Genomic DNA, 23,129 nt, shown 5'->3' on the forward strand with positions numbered 1-23,129 from the left:
TTAGTAGGGCCTGGGAGCCTGGACCGGGCAGTTGTGCCATGCAAAGTTTAAGTAAAGTAGCCCAGCTCATCCAGGGCCTAGGAAAAACAGTCATTTGGGAGACAAAGGAATACAGGGCAGCTTCAACATGGTTGCAGTAAACTACTTGGGAAGACGTCTTAATGTCCAGGGTGAAATGGACAGGGAACTCCTGAAGGTTTTTAGGCTGGCCAGACAGAACACTGTGGTACCGGAGACGATGTTACGACCCTGCGATATTCCTGGGGGTGTACGAGATGGCACAGGGAAAGGAAAGGCTATGATGTATGAAGGATCCTATGTTGTACCTGTGATTGACCTGGATGAGCTTAGACAAGTAATAAGTAAAGTTGTTCGTTTAAAAATTAATTTGGACTCTGCCTATCTTTGCACAATATTGGATAAAAAAAAAACCCCAGCAGATTGGAGAGAACTCGTATATGCATGTAAGTGAGCCATCCCCCACACAACAGAAGGGATAATGTATTTATGTGACGGAGAGCCAGGGTGTGCAAGTACTACCACCCTCAGCCACGACTACCTCCCTGGATTCTGTTACACATGCATTCTGGTTGAACCATGCCTGGAAGCTTGAGGGGCCAAAAGATAATACAAGACCAATATTATTAAAGACCCATGATAGTTGAAGGTCCCTGTTGGAGATTTTGAATTTAGAGCCATGAGCATCAAGTTACGCCATGGGTGACAAGTTGTCAAGATAATATGTTGTGAGTCATGATAAATGTTGCTGCTACATCTGTATGTCTAAGTCTTCCATCAGAGGTAAATGTAGGGCAATATTCCCAGCATATCTTCAATGGAAGCAATGAACGATATGTGAATATGTTTGTGTGTACAGCTGTTGGTCTTCTCAAGCAATATTGGGGAATGCCCTGCTGTATTATTGCTTTGCTCCTACTAATAAAGGCTGGCATTCCAATAACAGGAATGAATATGATTAGAGATGAGCGGACCAAACTGAAAAGTTTGGGGTTCGTACTAAACGCCGAACACAGACTTCTCCCGGAAGTCCATGGCAATGTTCGGAGTTCTGGGTGAAGTCAAGAGAGAGAGAGAATATTTACCAGCTCATAAGTTCTGGTCACCATTGTTTTCAATGGGGTTGGGGTTCTGGTTTAAGTTCTGGTACCCAACCCAAACTTACACGGGTCTGCCCTTCCCTAAATATAATCTTTCACTAAGCTCTTTTGTAGGCTATGGTAGCAACTATTTCAGATCATCAGGAGGTTGGTTGTACTGGCCTTAAATGGACAGACAGAAAATCAGGAGTGTGAGGTAAGATCTGGAACTCTTCTATTTGCTAATACATCTCATACGTAGCTTAGCTACATTTAGGCATCCTAGTTTTTTGGATGGCGAAGGGTCCCTAATGAATCACCATGACTTTATAGATACAGATGCAGATTTGTTCTTTTCAACTCTAGTTGGGAGACTTCTTTAAGTTAGTGATCTGAATTTGATGCAGAACTCTCACTTTTGATGACTAAATGCATTTGGGTCACTAGGTCATGTGTAACAATTGAAAAAGGAGTCAATCCAGCTCTTTATTCCTTTAAAATCCATTATTTAGGCTAAGTTCACATTAGCGTTGGAGTCTGCAGCGTGGTGCTGCAGACTTCTTTCTTTAAGCTCCGCCTACTTCTGCATGCGTCCTGCGTACCTATCTTTAACATTGTGTATGCAGGGACATGCGTTGTATGCGGATGCATCCGCGTGGGACGTATTGACGTGCCCGCCGAACGCAACATGTTGCATTTTCTTGAGTTTTACACAATGTAAAAAGATAGGTACACGGGACGCATGCGGAAGTAGGCGGAGCTTAAAGAAAGAAGTCTGCAGCACCACGCTGCAGACTCCAACGCTAATGTGATCCCGACCTTATTAAAGCAATGCTTTAAAATCCAGCATCATATCATACAGCATAAGTGTCACCAATTTTCCCCAGGGATCCGTAAGCAGACGCGTTTCGAGCTTAGTGGCTCTTATTCATCGCTTCATGTTTAATAATTGTACCAAATGTGACAGTCTGAAACGTGGGCGACCCTGTTCACCTGAAATCATTCCGTATTACTATATTAAAATGAAGTTAATTTGTCTTTGCCTGGATTCTTCTGGTGCCAGACTATGTGATTATTAGGAAGTTTGAATGAAAATTCTTGTTTCCGATTGTCTAGTTGATTTGCAACAATTCTGTATCTGCATTTGGGAGCATGCGCTGTACTCTATGACTCTATGAGTTGTGCAGTGTGATAGCATTACATATTGGTATGGAAGTCCAGTATAAACATGGCGTTACCTCATGATTACACATAAAACCTCATTTAAGTCATTAAAAGGGCTGTAAACTTGATGACCTATCCGAAGGATCAGAGGAGGTCCAACACTAGGCTCGGTCGATGATCAGCAATTACTATTCATTTAAATAGGAGATGATGTGCAGTACCCAGATAAGTCATCATCATTATTAGATGTCCGGGCATTATTCAAAATAATTGTAACTATTATTCTTTTCTGTTCAGTTCTTTTTCTTTGCATACAAGCTAATGAACAATATGGCCACCATTATATTTCCACAAACATTATTACCCTATTTTTCCTTTTGCCTTTATACAGTTATACATGAAAGGAGTTTGTATGTTCTCTCCTTGTTATTTGGGTTTCCTCCCACACTCCACAGACATACGTGGGGAATTTAGACTGTGTGCCCCAATGGGGACAGTGATGCTAATGTCGAAAAGCACTGTGGAAATATTGGCGCAAGTAAATTAAATACAAATAAAAGGGGGGAATGAGGAAAACACTGCAGCCTTGCAGAGTCCTGAACTCAAATCCCACCAAGGACAACATCTGCAAGGAGTTTGTATGTTCTCCCCGTGTTTGCGTGGGTTTCCTCCGGGTACTCCAGTTTCCTCCCACATTCCAAAGACATACTGATAGGGGATTTAGATTGTGAGCCCCATCAGGGGACAGCGATGATAATGTTTGTAAACTGTAAAGCGCTGCGGAATATGATGGTGCTATATGAGTAAAATAAATAAATGGATAAATTGCTGCTTCATCCAACATGTTCTGGATTCTAAGAACAAATTGTACGTCACCCAGTTTTCTTAGCTACTGATATGAGGAAAAGCAGCTCAATAACATATCTACATGTGCTTTATTTCTTTTATTTCTCTTTAATCATTTACTAAACTGCTACTTAACAGAGGTCGTACATAAGGAACAGCCCTAAACCCTTTACCATTAACCCTTTGGTATGATTATTCACCCAAAGCAAATAACTTTTACTCCAGAAAAGCGAGCGATTGGAGCTAACAAAAGAGGTGTTGTGTGCCAGGCCGGTGTTTGTTCAGCTACTAAAGCATCTGTAAGGAAGGTCTCATGCGGGTTAAGATTCCCCATCAGCTGAGTAGAAAATGACCCATTCTTCTGTTTCTTCCGTGCCTGCCCTGAGGACTTGTGCGGCCCTGAGCAAGCCATGAAGTGACACAGGCAGTCACAAGCCTGTCACAATGCTAGGGCAGGTCAGAGGTTGAGCCAGAGAGCAGGAATGTTTCTGGAGAAACGTTTTACCCTGTTGGAGCAGATTGTGTTCCCGTAAAGCCATGTTTTCCATACGCTCCAGCTCAGCATGGCAGGGACACTATGTAAAGCTGGGGAGATGATGTATGAAGCAAACATTCCTATCAGGTTAAGCTGGGGATATGCTCATGTGCTAGGAGTCCAAGTCACATGAAGCTTTTCTTGCCACTAGTAGATGATGGCCATAAGGGAGGAGGGAGGTGAGGAGTGTGTATCAGGGGCTCTATGATGGAGGAGGGGTGAGCACATTGAGGGAAGGGAGGGTTTAGGGCTGCCAGGAGGGAGGGAGACATGACTGAGACACTCAGGAACTATGAGAGGAACACTTCCCTTGGAAAAAATGACCATCCAACGTGAGTCTGATCCGCTGTGACAGTCACTTACAAGCATTTTTTTCTTTTACGTTTTTTTTTTCGTTCCCTTAAACTTTGACTGTTCTCTCGCCCAGACAATTAACAGCTGAAGAAAATATGACAGGACACACGCAAAAGAGGTTGGGAGATACAGGGAAAGGAACGCACCAGAGCGGAGAAAGACGAGTTTTCCTCCTTGTTTAAACTGCCAGAGATTTTTTTTTGGACGTTCCTCTCCCTCCTCTTTAATATATTTATTATTTTATTTTATTTTTTTTTTTGCACTGTGCACGAAGGCCAGAAGTGAGATCTGTTAACTGTTCCATACTGACTGAGAGGCCAGAGCAGCTCATGGTACTGTATGTTACCACTAATACTCCCTTCATACCTTCTTGCATATTCTATTAATTTTATGGGAGGGGGAGGGCTGTGGCATGAAGGGGGAAGGCACTGACTGCTCGCTTTACAATTTCCTTAACCATCTTTCTACTTCGTTGGCATCGCTGATCTTGTTGTGGCGCGAAGGGTTAACCTCACCCTTTCCAGATGTTCTTCTGACAGCTTTGAAGAATTGTTTTTTCTTATTTTTATTTTTTTACGAGTGCGCGCTAATGAAAATGGTGTGGTACCCCGGGCAGAGCCTTGGCACAAAAGGTGTTAAATTTTCCAAAAGCAGATGTTGTGTAGCTGAATTAAAACCCTGTAAATCTGATGCGCATTAAGTCCCTGGGACCGGAGCGGGACCTCAATTTAACCCTTTTCTGCAGGTCTCTAGGTAAAATCATGTACAGTTAGTAAGTTTTACGGTCACAGATGGGCAGAGTTTTGCCAAGTGACTGTGAAAAATATATATATGATCTGTGCTGTAAAAGTGACTATATTGTCTTTGTTCTAGGGTTTTAAGATCAAATTCACTTTTTTGGTTCTATGAAGACATCTAAAATTGAAAATGGTATTCCTCCCATCCTAATTGTGATGTGTAATGGAAAGGCTTAAATAGCAATTCCTCAATATGGAGTGAAGATTAGAAGAGCCGCCCAATAGTAACACAGGGAAGCATTGGGAACTCTTGGGGCCTGTGCACACGCTGCAGATGTGTCGCGGTTTTTTCTGCGTAGATTAGACACAAAACCTGAAGGCTTTCTGATGCCAGCAAAGTGAAGTCATACACACCATGCTTCTTTGTGACTTACAGGTTTGGTGCAGCTGGAAATCATGTAAAATCTTTCAGCGTTTGTGCTGCAGATTTCACCCATACTAACGGGTAGGGAAAAATGTGCCCCAAAAGCGCATGTAAAAAACGCGTCACAAACGCAGTAAGAACGCGACTATTTCACACAGTGTTTTTCCTGCCAAGAAATGCAGAAATGATTCAGAATTTCTGCACCAAATACTTAATGTGCGCACATACCTCTTCCCCGCACCCTCCCAGCTCATCAATAGAGGCACTGAGGGCTGCTGACGGATTCCCAGGGCAATGGCGAGGATCTGTGCCATGTCCGCAGCCCTGCCAGCCTAGTACCAGAGGAATACAGCTGGACGCGGGAGCAGAGTTTGTTGTGTAAGAGTATATAGGAGAATGCGTTAGGAAATGCAGTCTGGGATTCCCACATTTTATGTACAGTACGGACATTAGTCTTACCGACGGTTACAGATATGTAGGGACAGCTGACATGTTGGGAGAATGGAGGGCACAGCGTCTTGTATGGGACTACTTGTTGTATGCCTTACAGAAAGGCAAGGATGGGACGGAATCTCAGCAGCCATGAGATCGAGTACATCTTACTGCTCAACATTACACACAGCAATTGGTCAAGAAAACAATATCTTCTCAGGGCTTTCTTACTGTCTTTCTTTCTTTCTTTCTTTTTTCTCTACCTCTTTCTTTCTTTCTTTCTTTCTTTCTTTCTTTCTTTCTTTCTTTCTCCCTTTTCTTTTTTTTCTCTTTGTTTCTTTTCCATCCCTTATTTCCTTCCTTCCTTCTATTCTTCCCTTTCTCTCTCGTTATCTTTCTTTTTAGATTACCTCTTTCTTTCTTCCTGCTTTTACTTATTGAATTTCCTTTTTATTTTCCTTCCTTCATTTCTCTTTTCTTACTTTATTTTTTTCTCTTTCTTTCCTTCTTTCTGTCGTCCTCCTTTTACATATTGATTTTACTTCTTTCCTTCCTTCCTTCCTTCCTTCCTTCCTTCCTTCCTTCCTTCCTTCCTTCTTTCCTTCCTTCCTTCCTCTTTCTTTCTTTCTTTCTTTCTTTCTTTCTTTCTTTCTTTCTTTCTTTCTTTCTTTCTCCTTCCTTTTCCATATTGATTTTCCTTCTTACTTTACCTTTTCTTTACTTTACCTTTTCTTTACTTTTTATTTGTTTTCTTCTCTTATTTTCTTCCTTCTATTCTTTCCTTCTTTCTCACTCGTTTTCTTTCTTTCTTTCATTTTCTTTCTTTCTTTCTTTCTTTCTTTCTTTCTTTCTTTCTTTCTTTCTTTCTTTCTTTCTTTCTTTCTTTCTTTTTCCCTGTGTTTCTTTTCCATCCCTTATTTCCTTCCTTTGTTCTATTCTCTCCTTCTTCCTCCCTCGTTATCTTTCTTTTAAGTTTCTTTCTCTCTTTCTTTCTCTCTTTCTTTCTTCTTTTCTTCTTTCCTTCCTTCTTTCCTTCCTTCCTTCCTTCCTCTCTCTGTCCTTTGTGCTCTCCATCTGGGGACACTCATGTTACAGAAGTGCAGTTTGCGGTTACTGTGCCTTGTACTCACATTGTCCTAACAAGTTATTGACAATACTCCCTCTAATGAACGTGGTTACTTACAGGACAACAATGCTACAATGTACAGTATAGCTAACAAGTAGAGAGTAATATAGGCAACAGTTTCATTTTTTATTAGATGGAAGACACCTATTCATTTTTATTTTCCACAACCACAGACTAAAAAACATAACAACTTAAACAATGACCACAAACCTAAAAATGAACATGTAATAATAATTATATACAGCTTATGTTTGAAGAATTTTAATGATAATTCAGAATACTAGCAAACAGAGTTAATTGACATTAGGAAATATCTTTCAACAGAAGATATTCAGATAAATCAAAATACAGAAGTCAGTGGCTCGGTTTCCGTAAGAAAACTGCATAAATAACAATCCCCTAATGTATGTATCTATGTAACACCTGAATATCCATGCTTGGCATTGTAATGCTCTTCTTCCTTACAGTGAGTCTGTCACCAGATTTCATAGTACCAACTACGTAAGTTTTTAAAAGATCTCTTAGACCTGATGAAGCCAGTGTACTTACTATGAAAATATTTACCAGAATGGCTGTGTAATCTTTTTTAAAAGTTATCTTGCGAGGAATAAAATTTAGCATTTTATGGATCCAGTTCTATCTGTATACCTTAATGTCAGGAAGGAAAACTTTCACAGGGGATTATACAGCCATCCCGACATACATGTTCAAAGTACACATCAGGTATAAGGGTATGAGGGCACATATTTATATGTCCAAAAAGGGTAACGGATTCAGCTTCCAGTATATAAAAAAAAATCAAATTTTATTTCATCCATTAAAAAAGTGAAAAAATATACATACTTTGCAAAAAGTTGAAATGAATATCCACAATACAAAACCAACGCGTTTTGAATGCTGTTCTTAGTCCTGGTGAACAGATTTGGCAGTAAGCTCCGTGCATTTTGCCACCATTTTTATGCATTTTTTCCCCATTCATTTAAATGTTGGAAAACGAAGCAAAGATATTGAAAAAATTGGCATGCTGCATGCTTGTAAGTAACACATCTCTTAATTGAGTATATATTTGTTTCTTGCAATGTATGAAATCCTTAATATATAAGATTTGGTGCTTGTTTATGATAGATGAAGCCAATGGTCAGGTTCTCAGTGTCTTTCTCTCTGCGGACGCTCTTCATAGAACGAAGTACAACGCTGTCAGTGAAATGATGACTAATTTATTTATAACTATAAAAAGAAGATGGTTTTGTCGGATGAATATAACAGTCTGATTAGTGCCCTGTTTATGACGGTTTGCTTTTCCCCACAGTTATATTGACAGGGTTTATGGAAGCTGTAAACTGAATGAGCTATCAGCTGGAGCTGCAGAATGGTGATTTATGGCTAGTTCTGGCGGAGACATTCATTAGCATCATCACTGGTTTTCAAAGGACAAACCAGGTCTTATCTTTTTAACTGGTGGATTGGGCAAAGTAGTGATATTCCTGAGCCAATATAATTTAACATCCCATGATCTCTTGTATAACAGGCATCTCCAGTGGTAGAGCAATTAACCCATGCATTATACTGGCTGCTCCGCGGTTTGTAATAGTAACTAATATGTGAAAAGTTCATTTTTGAGATATTTTCTACAGTCCTCATATTTCGGCATGTAGCGATAAAGCCCTGCAGCACTATAAGACTTAAAATCCAGCGTGAGATCAGCTGTATTTACGCTCTCATAGAAATGGAGAAAGACACATTTGTGTGCCATGTCTTTATTCTGGTCGGAACAAGATGGCACACTCACCCCGAGATAAGTACAGGTCCTCATATTCACATCTAGGTTGGCCTGTGGAATGGGAATGGCTCATCCTTTGCATAGGCCATCAGTTGGGCTCTGACCTGTAATAGAGCTGGAGTGCCGTATATTTGGCCAAGACGCTGTGCCTGGATAAACAGGAGCTGTGGCCTTTTTGTCCTGATGATTGACTCTTTGGGATTGAAATCCAAACAATCAGGCATTGATCAGTCATCAATGATTTTCCAATGGCAACCAGCGTATATTCTCTCATCCGAGGGAATCGAGTCGAATAGGCTAATCACATTCTGATCAGAGTTTGATCTGTTTTTCTCAGATGAGGAGAAGATGGAGAAAAAGAAATCTCCATCTTCTCCATTCAGTTAGACTGTTGAAACTGTACTGCACTCAGATGACATCTGAGCGCAGTCCGATGTTTTCCATGGACTCATTGACTTGCATGGTTGAATAGTAGAGCAAGCTCATCATGCTGTGATTTTTTTTCCTCGGGCCGCCTCGATCTGAGGATAAAATCAGACATATGCACTGCCACATAGCATTACATTGGTCCAAGTGCATTCCTATGTTTTGTCGGACCGCACTTGGACCAAAAATATGGTCACATGCCTTACTCTGATCTGCCATGATCTTCTGCGTCCCATTTTGTCATCAGTAAGTCCAGATCTAGTAGGCAGGTGTTCTGCAGAATGCCGATTGTATTGTGGGGGCTTGTAAGAGATGACACCGTGGAATCCTAGAAATAATTAAAATGTGCCTTTACCTTGTCAAATGATGCGGCAGCTTTAAGGATGCTGCTAGGTTCAATAATAAGACAGTACCGTCTCTTGTTTCTGCTGAATTTACACAAAACAAGAAGTAAATAGCTTTTTCTCACACTGCTTTGATTCCTCGGAGATTTATAGCTGTGCTCTGAACCTTAGAGTCTCTTAAGGGGACACTTTAAAGACACAATTTCTTCATATTTTGCAGTTTTGAAGATTCCCTTTCTTTTTACTTTTATCACACCAATATTATCCCAGTGATAAAGCTTTTATTATCAATAGATTGTGCGCACAAATCCCAGACGTCAGCAGCAGAACAGAATTCTGCTTCAGAGTGACACATTGTGCTGAAGCTACAAAGAGGACAGCTGTGTGGACTGGGCATCTGTACCATTGTAAGGCTATATGCAGCTAGCAGGCTGAAAAGCTGAGAGGGGTCATGAACACTAAGAAAAAATACCCATAAGCAGAAATAGGATGAAATAATACGTTCATATGTGAGTGGTGCTAAGGAGTGGTGGAGGGGTACTAAGGAGTGGTGCAGGGGTGTTAAGGAGTGGTGCAGAGGTGCTAAGGAGTGGTGGAGGGGTGCTAAGAAGTGGTGCTAAGAAATGGTGGAGGGGTGCTAAGGAGTGGTGGAGGGGTGCTACGGAGTGGTAAAGGGGCACTACGTAGTGGTGCTAAGGAGTGGTGGAGGGGTGCTAAGGAGTGGTGGAAGGGTGCTAAGGAGTGGTGGGGGGGTACTAAGGAGTGGTGGAAGGGTACTAAGGAGTGGTGGAGGGGTGCTAAGGAGTGGTGCTAAGAAGTGGTGGAGGGTTGCTAAGGAGTGGTGGAGGGGTGCTAAGGAGTGTGGTGGAGGGGTGCTAAGGAGTGGTGCTAAGGAGTGGTGGAGGGGTGCTAAGGAGTGGTGCTAAGGAGTGGTGAAGTGATGCTAAGGAGTGGTGGAGGGGTGCTAAGGAGTGGTGCTAAGGAGTGGTGGAGGGGTGCTAAGGAGTGGTGCTAAGGAGTGGTGGAGGTGTGCTAAGGAGTGGTGGAGGGGTGCTAAGGAGTGGTGGAGGGGTGCTAAGGAGTGGTGGAGGGGTGCTAAGAAGGGGTGCTAAGGAGTGGTGGAGGGGTGCTAAGGAGTGGTGCTAAGGAGTGGTGGAGGGGTGCTAAGGGGTGGTGGAGGGGTGCTAAGGAGTGGTGGAGGGGTGCTAAGAAGGGGTGCTAAGGAGTGGTGGAGGGGTGCTAAGGAGTGGTGCTAAGGAGTGGTGGAGGGGTGCTAAGGAGTGGTGGAGGGGTGCTAAGGAGTGGTGGAGGAGTGCTAAGAAGGGGTGCTAAGGAGTGGTGGAGGGGTGCTAAGGAGTGGTGGAGGGGTGCTAAGGAGTGGTGGAGGAGTGCTAAGAAGGGGTGCTAAGGAGTGGTGGAGGGGTGCTAAGGAGTGGTGCTAAGGAGTGGTGGAGGGGTGCTAAGGAGTGGTGGAGGGGTGCTAAGGAGTGGTGGAGGAGTGCTAAGAAGGGGTGCTAAGGAGTGGTGGAGGGGTGCTAAGGAGTGGTGGAGGGGTGCTAAGGAGTGGTGGAGGAGTGCTAAGAAGGGGTGCTAAGGAGTGGTGGAGGGGTGCTAAGGAGTGGTGGAGGGGTGCTAAGAAGGGGTGCTAAGGAGTGGTGGAGTGGTGCTAAGGAGTGGTGGAGGGGTAGAAGGGCACATGCCGGATGGCTCTTGTGGGGCACATCTTCTGTCCTGCTGACTGCTGCTGCCTACCTGCTGTGGGCAAGCTGAAAGTCCATTATCACAGAAGAAAAAAAATACTTGGAATTGTCTTCTAATCTATTTATTCTCTTTCCAGAATTTTCTTAGTTATCTGGGTTTAACGGGTTGTTCAGGAAAAATGAAATGTTCAAAAATTGAAAGCAATGGTTGAAAAAAGAATCCTTGTAATTTTCCTCTCTTGGGCCTCATTCACATGTCAGGTTTTTTTGCGTACTACTGCTCCATGTGTTTTCCACAAAAAGCAGTCGTATCTTTAATAGTGAATGGGACTGTTCACATGTTTGTGATTTTTTTTATGGCTCGAGCATTCCGCGCAAAATTGTGGAGACATGTCCGATATTGATCTGAGTGTAAGGTCAAAATTGACAATGCCAGTCTATGTGTTCGTTGAAAATTGGACAGCGCTCGGATGCCATCTGAATGCCATTTGGTTTGGATGTACTGTTAGATAGAAGATGGAGAAACTTTTCTTTTTCACGTACGAGAAAAACTGCTGAAGGTCGGACCAAACTCTTGTAAAACTGTCACCGAAATCACTGATGAAGCTTATTTTTCTCTTTCACTAAAAAACTAACGTGAAATAGCTCTTGAATGGAATCTGTCACCTAGAGAAACACTCTTTGCTTTCAGGTATAGGGGTAATCTGCAGATAAATTGCGTTTAAACCTTGTTTTACCTGTTTACTGAATTTGAGGCTGCAGGGAGAAAACAATGTTTTATTCTCCCTTCAGCCGCTCGCTTCCAGTCATCGAGGTGGTGCGGGGCTGTTTTACAGTCACCTCTTAGTATACAGTGAGTGCCCTGTACTCATTCCCCAGCACTTTGATTGTCAGCCTGCTCCGCGCACACACACTGACACGCTGCAGAACGGGCTGTCAATAACACTTGCTTGTTGTACAAGATACATTTGATGACAGTGTATATTTGCATGCTATATTATATTGTGTAGAAAAATGACAGCTAATTGTACATTCACATCCAGGGACTTTAATAATCTGTCCTACAACAAGGGCGAGTTGTTTACAGTAACATTAAGGTTAGTAGAAAATTGGAGACACTTTGACCTTTAAACCCAGTGAACCCCAAATCAGCACCAGCTGCTGATCACCCTTTTCATCTGCTGCATACAAGTATTAAAAAAAATGGCTTAGTTAATTTGCGGGGGCCGGGCGGGTAATTGCCTACTTTGTTTCCCCTGGCATCCGGCCTTTCTTGATTAATGAATAGACCAAAGGCTGCTTTATGGGGTGGGTAGGTGGTATAGGCTTCACATGGACTTGGTGTATTACTCGATAGGTAAAACGCTACACATTGCACTTATCCCCAGAGCGGATGTAGACCTTCCTTTAGTTATTTGTTTTAGTTTCCCCTTACCAAAACTCAATAAGTTACCAGGTTGCACCAAACGGTTAATTGCCAAATTCACTTATACATCTGTATCCTATGACTTTTCTTCCTTCCGTAGGGAAGCTCAATCATCTGAATGCGGCAATTATGAGCAGGCATGAGTAGCAGGCAAGCTCTGTAGAGAAAGTGATACATCCAGGTGTATATAGGGTATAAGGCTGGGATTTAGCCTAGTCCCTGACAAAGAAGCTATATTCTGCAGGAGATCCTTTCTCTAGGACCACTGAGTCTTAGTTGGGCTGCTGGAATGTGACAGTGTGTGACATCAAACCTTGGAGTGTATGTCTGAGTATGCAGGGGTGAGCAGACGAGAAGACAGGGTGGGGGCTGTGCTTTCAACAGAGAAGGACTGGAAGCTATTGAGAAGATTCAAGAAAAATGACTTTTAAAGGAAATGTTCCGAAGAATAAACGCCACTGAAGTCTCTGAGCGTAGTGTTCCTAAGGATGGATTAGACTGCACGGCACAGAATAAGCAGTAGAGCAATTGTACAGTGTGAGAGACTAAGTTAGGGCACATCTTAGCAGTGTGATGATGATCTGTCCACCAGGATAGGCCACCAGTATGAAATTGGTGGAGGTGCAACACTCGGCACCACTACCTTCAGCTGATTGGTTGGGGAGCCTGCTGTGAGCCCCCACTGAACTCATATTGATGATCCATATTATTCACTTATTACTTATATATATATTACTTATCATATTCCACAGCACTTAACAGACACTGTCCCCATTGGGGCTCACAATCTAGAATCCCTAACAGAATGTCTACGGAGTGTGGGAGGAAACCGGAGAACCCGGCAGAAACCCACGCAAATACGGGGAAAACATACAAACTCCTTGCAGATGCTGTCCTTGGTGGGATTTGAAGACAGGACCCCAGAGTAGTAACCACTGAGCCACCATATGTATATGTCATCTATTGTTTATTTAACATCACACACTTGGATAATTGTAAATGTGTGTATGATCATGCCTGAACATTGACTGTCTGGTGATTTTTTAAATTAATTAGTTTATTTATTGATTGATTTTTAATATTTATATGCTTTTCTGGTTTAATGTTCCCATAATTTACCAAGTAAATATAGGAATATAGAAAAGAAGGCAAAATAAAGAATGACTTGTATCTGTTACAAAGTGATTACTTTGAGCTACTTTTGAAAGTCATTGGACTGATAGAAAGTCAATGCCTGATAAAGGTTATAGAAAAGGAAAAAAACATAGAGGTTAAAAAGGAGGGTATAATAAACACAAACCCAAAAATGAATCCAAAGCATAACAAATGTAGTTTCACTTTTCCCTGCGACTCCTTGTCGATGGTCAAAATCGTACAGTCACTAATATCTATCTACAGCGATATAATGGATCGTATACATAGAGAGGAAGGGAGAGAGGGGGATGCAGCTGCAGTGTACAGGCCTCAGTGTGTGGCAGACAGTGTGCTGTGAATGTAGAGAGAGCAGCAAGATGACTGGAGCCCTTGCAGCATGATATCCCAAAAGCAATAAATTTAAGTGCTCAATTACAACCTCTTTGAGATGACCCCTCAAACTTGCATTAGTATGTGGTCTGGATAAGGGGGTGGTCTTTTATGGCAGAGTTTCACCGTAATTATATTTTTATAACTCCACTTCCATGGTGAATTTTTAATTGAATCTACTTCGGCTAAATGTGACAAATTGAAGGCTTTCCCTTCAGCTTGAGCAGTCGGAGAATTTTACAAGGCTGTCTCTGTGCTGGTCAGTAGGACCTACAAACATGTAATGGTGGTTTTCAACCAAATGCCTGAGGAACGTTGCAGAGAAGCGGCTCGGAGCTGACCTTTGGCTGCGGTTCTGCTGCTTACTCATGCTGTCTTCATACAGAGGACTTTCCTTTTTTACCTAACATAACAGAAGTTTCCTGTTTGTTACATTTTTGCTCACAATAAAACAAAGGGTTATCAAAGCTCCTGAGTGACAGCTATCACCGTAGGAAGTGATCACCAATGTATTGCTCATGGTCATGGACACTTTCTCTTTTCCCTGAACTCTGGATGAAGTATATCCCACTGATCATTCATACAGGATTATTGAGATCAGTGCAGAAATTTTTATTTTTATGTTATTACATCATTGCTCAGTAAAAACATTTAAGCATTTAAATTAACAGGAAAGCTGACAGTCATTGTCACATCCTATTGTCACTTACAGGCATGTGGTTTAACCCCTTCACCCCGAAGCCTGTTTTCACCTAAGTGACAGGGCCAATTTTTAGAATTCTGACCACTGTCACTTTATGAGGTCATAACTCTAAAACGTTTCAACGGATCCTGGCAATTCTGACACTGTTTTCTCGTGACATATTGTACTTCATGATAGTGGTAAAACTTCTTCGATATGACTTTCATTTATTTGTGAAAAAAACAAAAATTTGTCAAAAATTATGAAAATTTAGCAATTTTCAAACTTTTAGTTTTTATGCCCTTAAATTAGAGAGTTATATCTCATAATATAGTTAATAAACAACATTTCCCACATGTCTGCTTTACATCAGCACAATTTTGGAAACATAATTTTTTTTTGTTAGGGAGTTATAAGGGTTAAAAGTTGACCAGCAATTTCTCATTTTTGCAACAAAATTTGCAAAACCATTTTTTTTACGGACCACCTCACACTTGAAGTGACTTTGAGGGGTCTATATGACAGAAAATGCCCAAAAGTGACACCATTCTAAAAACTGCACCCCTCAAGGTACTCAAAACCACATTCAAAAAGTTTATTAACCCTTCAGGTGCTTCACAGGAATTTTTGGAATGTTTAAAAAAAATTGAACATTTAACTTTTTTTCACAAAATTTTTACTTCAGATCCAATTAGTTTTATTTTACCAAGGGTAACAGGAGAAATTGGACCAAAAAAGTTGTTTTACAATTTGTCCTGAGTACGCCGATACCCCACATGTTGGGGTAAACCATTGATTGGGCACATGGCAGAGCTCGGAAGGGAAGGAGCGCCATTTGACTTTTCAATGCAAGATTTGCTGGAATTGAGATCGGAACCCATGTCGCGATTGGAGAGCCCCTGACGTGCCTAAACAGTGGAAACCCCCACAAGTGACACCATTTTGGAAAGTAGACCCTCTAAGGAACTAATCTAGATGTGTGGTGAGCACTTTGAACCTCCAAGTGCTTCACAGAAGTTTATAATGTAGAGCCGTAAAAAAAATTCCTATTCATTTTCACAAAAAATGATCTTTTTGCCCCAAATTTTTTATTTTCCCAAGGGTAACAGGATAAATTGGACCCCAAAAGTTGTTGGGCAATTTGTCTTGAGTACGCTGATACTTCATATATGGGGATAAACCACTGTTTAGGCGCATGGCAGAGCTCAGAAGGGAAGGAGCGCCATTTGACTTTTCAATGCAAAATTGGCTGGAATTGAGATCGGAACCCATGTCGTGTTTGGAGAGCCCCTGACGTGCCTAAACAGTGGAAACCCCCACAAGTGACACCATTTTAGAAAGAAGACCCCCTAAGGAACTTATCTAGATGTGTGGTGAGCACTTTTAACCCCCAATTGTTTCACTAAAGTTTAGAATGTAGCGCTGTGAAAATTAAAAAATCATTTTTTCTTTCCACAAAATGATGTTTTAGCCCGCAATTTTTTTTCCCAAGGGTAACAGGAGAAATTGGACCACAAAAGTTATTGTCCAATTTGTCCTGAGTATGCTGTTACCCCATACATTGGGGGGAACCACTGTTTGGGCTCACGGCAGAGCTCGGAAGGGAAGGAGCGCCGTTTGAAATGCAGACTTAGATGGATTGTTCTGCAGGTGTCATGTTGCATTTGCAGAGCCCCTGATGTACCTAAACAGTAGAAACCCCCCACAAGTGACCCCATATTGGAAACTAGACCCCCCACGGAACTTATCTAGATGTGTTGTGAGAACTTTGAACCAACAAGTGTTTCACTACAGTTTATAACGCAGAGCCGCGAAAATAAAAAATATATTTATTTCCACGAAAATTATATTTTAGCCCCCACGTTTTTATTTTTCCAAGGGTAACAGGAGAAATTGGACCATAAAAGTTATTGTCCCATTTATCCTGAGTACGCTGATACCCCATATATGGGGGGGAACCACTGTTTGGGCGCACGGCAGAGCTCGGAAGGGAAGGAGCGCCGTTTGAATTGCAGACTTAGATGGATTGGTCTGCAGGTGTCATGTTGCATTTGCAGAGCCCCTGATGTGCCTAAACAGTAGAAACCCCCCACAAGTGACCCCATATTGGAAACTAGACCCCCCAGGGAACTTATCTAGATGTGTTGTGAGAACTTTGAAGTGTTTCACTACAGTATATCACGCAGAGCCGTGAAAATTAAAAATATTTTTTTTTCCACGAAACTGATATTTTAGCCCCCACGTTTTTATTTTCCCAAGGGTAACAGGACAAATTGGACCCCAAAAGTTGTTGTCCAACTTGTCCTGAGAACGATGATACCCCATATGTTGGGGGGAACCACTGTTTGGGCGCACAGGAGAACTCGGAAGGGAAGGAGCACTGTTTTAGTTTTTCAAAGCAGAATTGGCTGGAATTGAGATCGGATGCCATGTCGCGTTTGGAGAGCCCCTGATGTGCCTAAACAGTGAAAACTCCCCAATTCTAACTGAAACCCTAACCCCAACCCTAACCCCAGCCCTAACCCTAGCCCTAACCCCAACCCTAACCCTAGCCCTAACCCTAGTCCTAACCCTAGCGCTACTTTCACACTAGCTTTTTTTGCATACGTCGCAATGCGTCGTTTTGGCGAAAAAACGCATCCTGCAAAGTCATCTGCAGGATGCGTTTTTTTCCCCATAGACTAACATTAGCGACGCATTGCGACGTATTGACACACGTTGCAACCGTCGTGCGACGGTTGCGTCGTGTTGTGGCGGACCGCCGGCAGCAAAAAATGTTACATGTAACTTTTTTGTGCATGCGCGGCTGGAACTCCGCCCCCACCTCCCCGCTCCTCACAATGGGGCAGCGGATGCGTGGAAAAACAGCATCCGCTGCCCCCGTTGTACGGCGCTTACACAGTATGCGTCGGTACGTTGGGCCGACGCAGCGCGACGGCCCCGTACCGACGCTAGTGTGAAAGTAGCCTAACGGGAAAATGGAATTAAATATATTTTTTAAAATTTTATTATTTTTCCCTAACTAAGGGGGTGATGAAGGGGGATTTGATTTACTTTTATAGCGTTTTTGGGGCGGATTTTTGTGGTTGGCAGCCATCACACACTAAAAGACGCTTTTTATTGCAAAAAATAGTTTTTGCATCACCACATTTTGAGAGCTATAATTTATCCATATTTTGGCCCACAGAGTCATGTGAGATCTTGTTTTTTGCGGGACGAGTTGACGTTTTTATTGGTACCATTTTCGGGCACATGCCTTTTTTGATCGCTTTTTATTCCGATTTTTGTGAGGCAGAATGAACAAAAACCGGCAATTCCTGAAATTCTTTTAGGGGGGGCGTTTATACCATTCCACGTGTGGTAAAATTGATAAAGCAGTTTTATTCTTCAGGTCAGTACGATTACAGCGATACCTCATTTATGTCATTTTTTTATGTTTTGGCGCTTTTACACAATAAAAACTATTTTATATAAAAAAATAATTGTTTTTGCATCGCTTTATTCTGAGAGCTATAACTTTTTTATTTTTCTGCTGATGATGCTGTATGGCAGCTTTTTTTCGCGGGACAAGATGACGTTTTCAGCGGTACCATGGTTATTTATATTCGTCTTTTTGATCGCGTGTTATTCCACTTTTTGTTTGGCGGTATGAGAATAAAGTGTTGTTTTTTGCCTAGTTTTTTTTTTTTTTTTTTTTTTACGGTGTTCACTGAAGGGGTTAACTAGTGATATAGTTTTATAGGTGGGGTCGTTACGGACGCGGCGATACTAAATATGTGTACTTTTATTGTGTGATTTTTTTTTAATTTAGATAAAGAAATGTATTTATGGGAATATATATATATATATTTTTTTCTTTATTTAGGAATTTTTTTTCTTTTTTTTTACACATGTGGACATTTTTTTTTTTTACTTTTTTACTTTGTCCCGGGGGGGACATCACAGATCGGTGATCTGACAGTGTGCACAGCACTCTGTCAGATCACCGATCTCACACACAAGAGCAGAGGCTTGCCGGCGCCTGCTCTCAGCAGCTCTTGCAGGCGCCGGCAAGCCAGGTCAGTAAATGACCCGGAAGGAGTCTCGTGGCCATCTTGGATCCGGGGACTCCTTCCAGGTCACCGGAGCAGCGCGATCTCATCGCGTTGCTCCGGTGGGAGAGCGCAGGGAGCCCCCGTCCCTGCGCGATCCCCCTCTATGCTGCTGTCACTATTGACAGCGGCATCAGAGGGGTTAAATGCCCGCGATCGGCGATAGCCATCATATACAGCTGACACTCGCACCCGATCACCGCGGCGCTCAGCGCGAGACCGCGGTGATCGATGCGCCGTACTAGTACTGCGGCTGGCACTAATGCAGTGCCGGCAGCGCCGTACTAGTACGGCGCATGGCACGAAGGGGTTAAAGTGAACTTGTCAGCAGGATTTTGCTACAGACTTTGTTGGTTGGTGCCGTTAAACTGATTAAAATGATACCTAGGGTGAAGAAATCAGTCTTGTGGTTCTTGTGTAATCAGTGTTAGAAGGTTTCAGTTAATGATATGCCCATGCTCCGGGGCAGGACTGTAGGCAGAGTCTTATCTCTGCTCTAGGCCAGAGAAACCAAGGAGAGACCTGCACACAGGCCACCCTGATGATTTATCAGATACCACTCAGCCCAATGTTATACTATGGGGCAGTGCATATCTATGATTTATTTTTTCTCATGCCGATTCGGGTGCAGCTGATAAATCAGATCACAGGGACCCATACAAGTCTATGGGTGCGTGTAAAATATCAGACTCAACAATGAAGAAGATGGAGAAATTAAGCTCACGATCATCTCATATGAGAGAATCAGATCACAGTAAGATGACACTGTTTTATCCGGGTGACATTAGCATAATCGGCCCAATTCTCTCGCATGAGAGAATCTATGGCTGTGTGACGCCTTACATTGTATAAATCCAGAAGAGTACATAGTGCTAGTTTTTACACGTAGACCATGGATTCATGTATAAATCAGCCATGTGCACTGGCATACTGGTTGTGATCTCTGTGTGTGGTCCATGGCACCCGGACAGCACCCGTTCTGGAAGGAGCCCTAATTTGCATGCAGGTTTGTTATATATTTTGCCACAGATTTACAGCCAATTCCAACTCATGGATTACAAAGGGTAACATTCTGTGATAATAGTCAGTATAAAGTGACATGCTGCAGATTTAGGCAACATTTTGATGCTGCAAATCACAGCAGATTTTCAACTGCTTATTTGCTTGTAGAAACTTTGCTGTACTTTACATTGTCATTAAATGGAATGAGAGTTTATATCCACAGTGTAAATAATTGACGGGCTGCAAATGTGAGATCCACAGCTGGTCAATATATGCTGTGGGTGAAGGTGAGACTCATGTTTTGTAGTGTAATAAGTGAAATTTTTGATCCCACGCCCTTTCCTCGCAGTGATAAAGGGTGCTGCAGATATCACTTTCAAAAATTGGCAGTTTTTCAGTATTGAGTATGAGCACCACTTATATGCCTTGCCATCTTATCCATGAGGTTATCAACAGTTGTCTGAGGAATGTTCTGATATGCTGAATGCTCTTGGGTATGCAAATACTCAAGATCCGCTGCTGACAGCTTCCTTTGCAATTGCCGATCACAGATGTGCCCAATGGGAGACAAGTCTGAGGATGCTGCAGGGCGCGGTACCACACTTAGACTTCTCACAGAGCATCAAGCAACATGTGGCTTATGTGGTCATGTTGAGAAATGGCTACTGGGACTTTTTAGAAATGGCTGTACCAATTCCACAACCAAAGCACTGTGATGCCGAACTGTCAGTGTGCCTGGAATGAAGAGTAGATGGGTCCTGCTACCATACATTACAGTCATATGAAAAAGTTTGGGCACCCCTATTAATCTTAAGCTTAATGTTTTATAAAAAATGTTTTTTTTGCAACAGCTATTTCAGTTTCATATATCTAATAACTGTTGGACACAGTAATGTTTCTGCCTTGAAATGAGGTTTATTGTACTAACAGAAAATGTGCAATCTGCATTCAAACAAAGTTTGACAGGTGCATAAGTATGGGCACCCTTATCATTTTCTTGTTTTAAATACTCCTACCTACTTTTTACTGACTTACTAAAGCACTTTTTTTGGTTTTGTAACCTCATTGAGCTTTGAACTTCATAGCTAGGTGTATGCAATCATGAGAAAAGCTACTTAAAGTGGCCACTTGCAAGTTGTTCTCCTGTTTGAATCTCCTCCGAAGAGTGGCATCATGGGCTCCTCAAAACAACTGTCAAATGATCTGAAAACAAAGATTATTCAACATAGTTGTTCAGGGGAAGGATACAACAAGCTGTCTCAGAGGTTTAACCTGTCACTTTCCACTGTGAGGAACATAGTAAGGAAATGGAAGAACACAGGTACAGTTCTTGTTAAGGCCAGAAGTGGCAGGCCAAGAAAAACATCAGAAAGGCAGAGAAGAAGAATGGTGAGATCAGTCAAGAACAATCCTCAGGCCACCTCCAGAGAGCTGCAGCATCAACAATCAGCTGCAGATGGTGTCACTGTGCATCGGTCAACTATACAACGCACTTTGCACAAGGAGAAGCTATATGGGAGAGTGATGCGAAAGAAGCCGTTTCTGCAAGCACGCCACAAACAGAGTTGGCTGAGGTATGCAAAAGCACATTTGGAGAAGCCAATTTCTTTTTGGAAGAAGGTCCTGTGGACTCATGAAACCAATATTGAGTTGTTTGGTAATACAAAAAGGCGTTATGCATGGTGGCAAAAAAACACAGCGCGTTGTACAGTTGACCAATGCACAGTGACACCATCTGCAGCAAGTTGATGCTGCAGCTCTCTGGAGATGGTCTGAGGATTGTCCTTGTTTGATCTCACCATTCTTCTTCTCTGCCTTTCTGATGTTTTTCTTGGCCTGCCACTTCTGGCCTTAACAAGAACTGTACCTGTGTTCTTCCATTTCCTTACTATGTTCCTCACAGTGGAAATTGACAGGTTAAATCTATGAGACAGCTTTTTGTATCCTTCCTCTGAACAACTATGTTGAATAATCTTTGTTTTCAGATCATTTGACAGTTGTTTTGAGGAGCCCATGATGCCACTCTTCAGAGGAGATTCAAACAGGAGAAGAACTTGCAAGTTGCCACTTTAAGTAGCTTTTCTCATGATTGCATACACCTGGCTATGAAGTTCAAAGCTCAATGAGGTTACAAAACCAAAAAAAGTGCTTTAGTAAGTCAGTAAAAAGTAGGTAGGAGTATTTAAAACAAGAAAATGATAAGGGTGCCCATACTTATGCACCTGTCAAATTTTGTTTGAATGCAGATTGCACATTTTCTGTTAGTACAATAAACCTCATTTCAAGGCAGAAACATTACTGTGTCCAACAGTTATTAGATATATGAAACTGAAATAGCTGTTGCAAAAAAAACAATTTTTATAAAACATTAAGCTTAAGATTAATAGGGGTGCCCAAACTTTTTCATATGACTGTATGCCACCCCACACCATAATCCTGAAAGTTCCCTCATACAGGCCTCTTCATGGTATTGTTCAAGTAGTCTCCAGCTGGAGATTAAACACTGGAATGGAGCAATAGAGGCTAGTATGAAGGTCTAGCCTCTTCAGCGATGAGTCCTGCTTTTGTTGTAGATGCACTGGTATCCAGATATTGGTCTGAAGATCACATGGGCAATGCCATGAAGAAATTTTAATGAGTGAACATCATATCAGTCCTACTCCTGGGATTATGGGGGGGTGGCATAATGTATGGTAACCAGACCCCTCTAGTCTTAATTCCAGGTTCACTGACACCTCAGTGTTACATTGATTCAGTTGTGAAACTAGTGCTATGGCCATTTCTCTAAAGTGTCCTAGTAGGCATTTTTCAGGATGACAATGCCAGGCCTCATGTTGCTTCTGTCAGTGGGAGCAGTCTGTGTGGCCTAAACATGCTACCATGGCCTGCAGCCTCTCCAGACTTCTTTCTCTCTGAGTACATCTTGAGCGTCATTGGTTGGTAAATACAAAGGGAGCTGCCAGCACCGGATCTTGATGATTCACTTGCCCAAACAACCATTAATAACCTCACTAACAGTATGCCAAGGTGTGTAAGTGTGCATATTTCTATGTGTGGTGCTCCTAATCGATTCTGAGTAAATTGAGATTAAAATTTTGTTTACATTTTTTTTACACTTGCATGTAATTAACATGATTCGGATTTCAATAATTCCATGACAATTTTAATGTTGAGGATTGTATATGACTCTTGAACTATCTATTAATTTAGAACATTTCATAATCCAGCACCTGATATCAAACAAAAGACATGTGAAGGTGAATCCAGGGTTAGTGAAGCAATGTACAAGAAAGGTTCTATTAATAAAAACATTGGATCATATTGAAATCCGCAGTTGCCCTTTAGGACATATGTAAGCACCGTTACTTTTTTATCTGTGCAGGCTGCTGGCAGCTAGGCAGCCATTATGCTCCTGAGCACTGTTCTAGGTTAGAAGTTC

The 23,129-nt window shown here is 42.1% G+C and overlaps 1 protein-coding gene across 3 annotated transcripts in view; it reads left to right on the plus strand.

Moving 5' to 3' along the window:
* The window catches only part of BNC2 (basonuclin zinc finger protein 2), an 880,369-nt gene that overhangs the window by 560,005 nt on the left and 297,235 nt on the right, over positions 1-23,129 (plus strand). The window contains exon 1 of one of the 3 annotated variants that reach the window (XM_077249974.1): positions 3,866-4,328. The exons of 1 other annotated variant lie outside the window; for it this stretch is intronic. In XM_077249974.1, coding sequence (XP_077106089.1) covers positions 4,326-4,328 — 3 coding nt within the window. In that variant the 5' untranslated portion in view covers positions 3,866-4,325. Of the gene's footprint in view, positions 1-3,865; positions 4,329-23,129 lie in introns of those variants that run through there. One more of the 3 variants, XM_077249983.1, reaches the window with a different exon arrangement.

This window comes from Ranitomeya variabilis, chromosome 1 (assembly GCF_051348905.1).
Source record: "Ranitomeya variabilis isolate aRanVar5 chromosome 1, aRanVar5.hap1, whole genome shotgun sequence".
NCBI classification, from domain to species: domain Eukaryota; kingdom Metazoa; phylum Chordata; class Amphibia; order Anura; family Dendrobatidae; genus Ranitomeya; species Ranitomeya variabilis.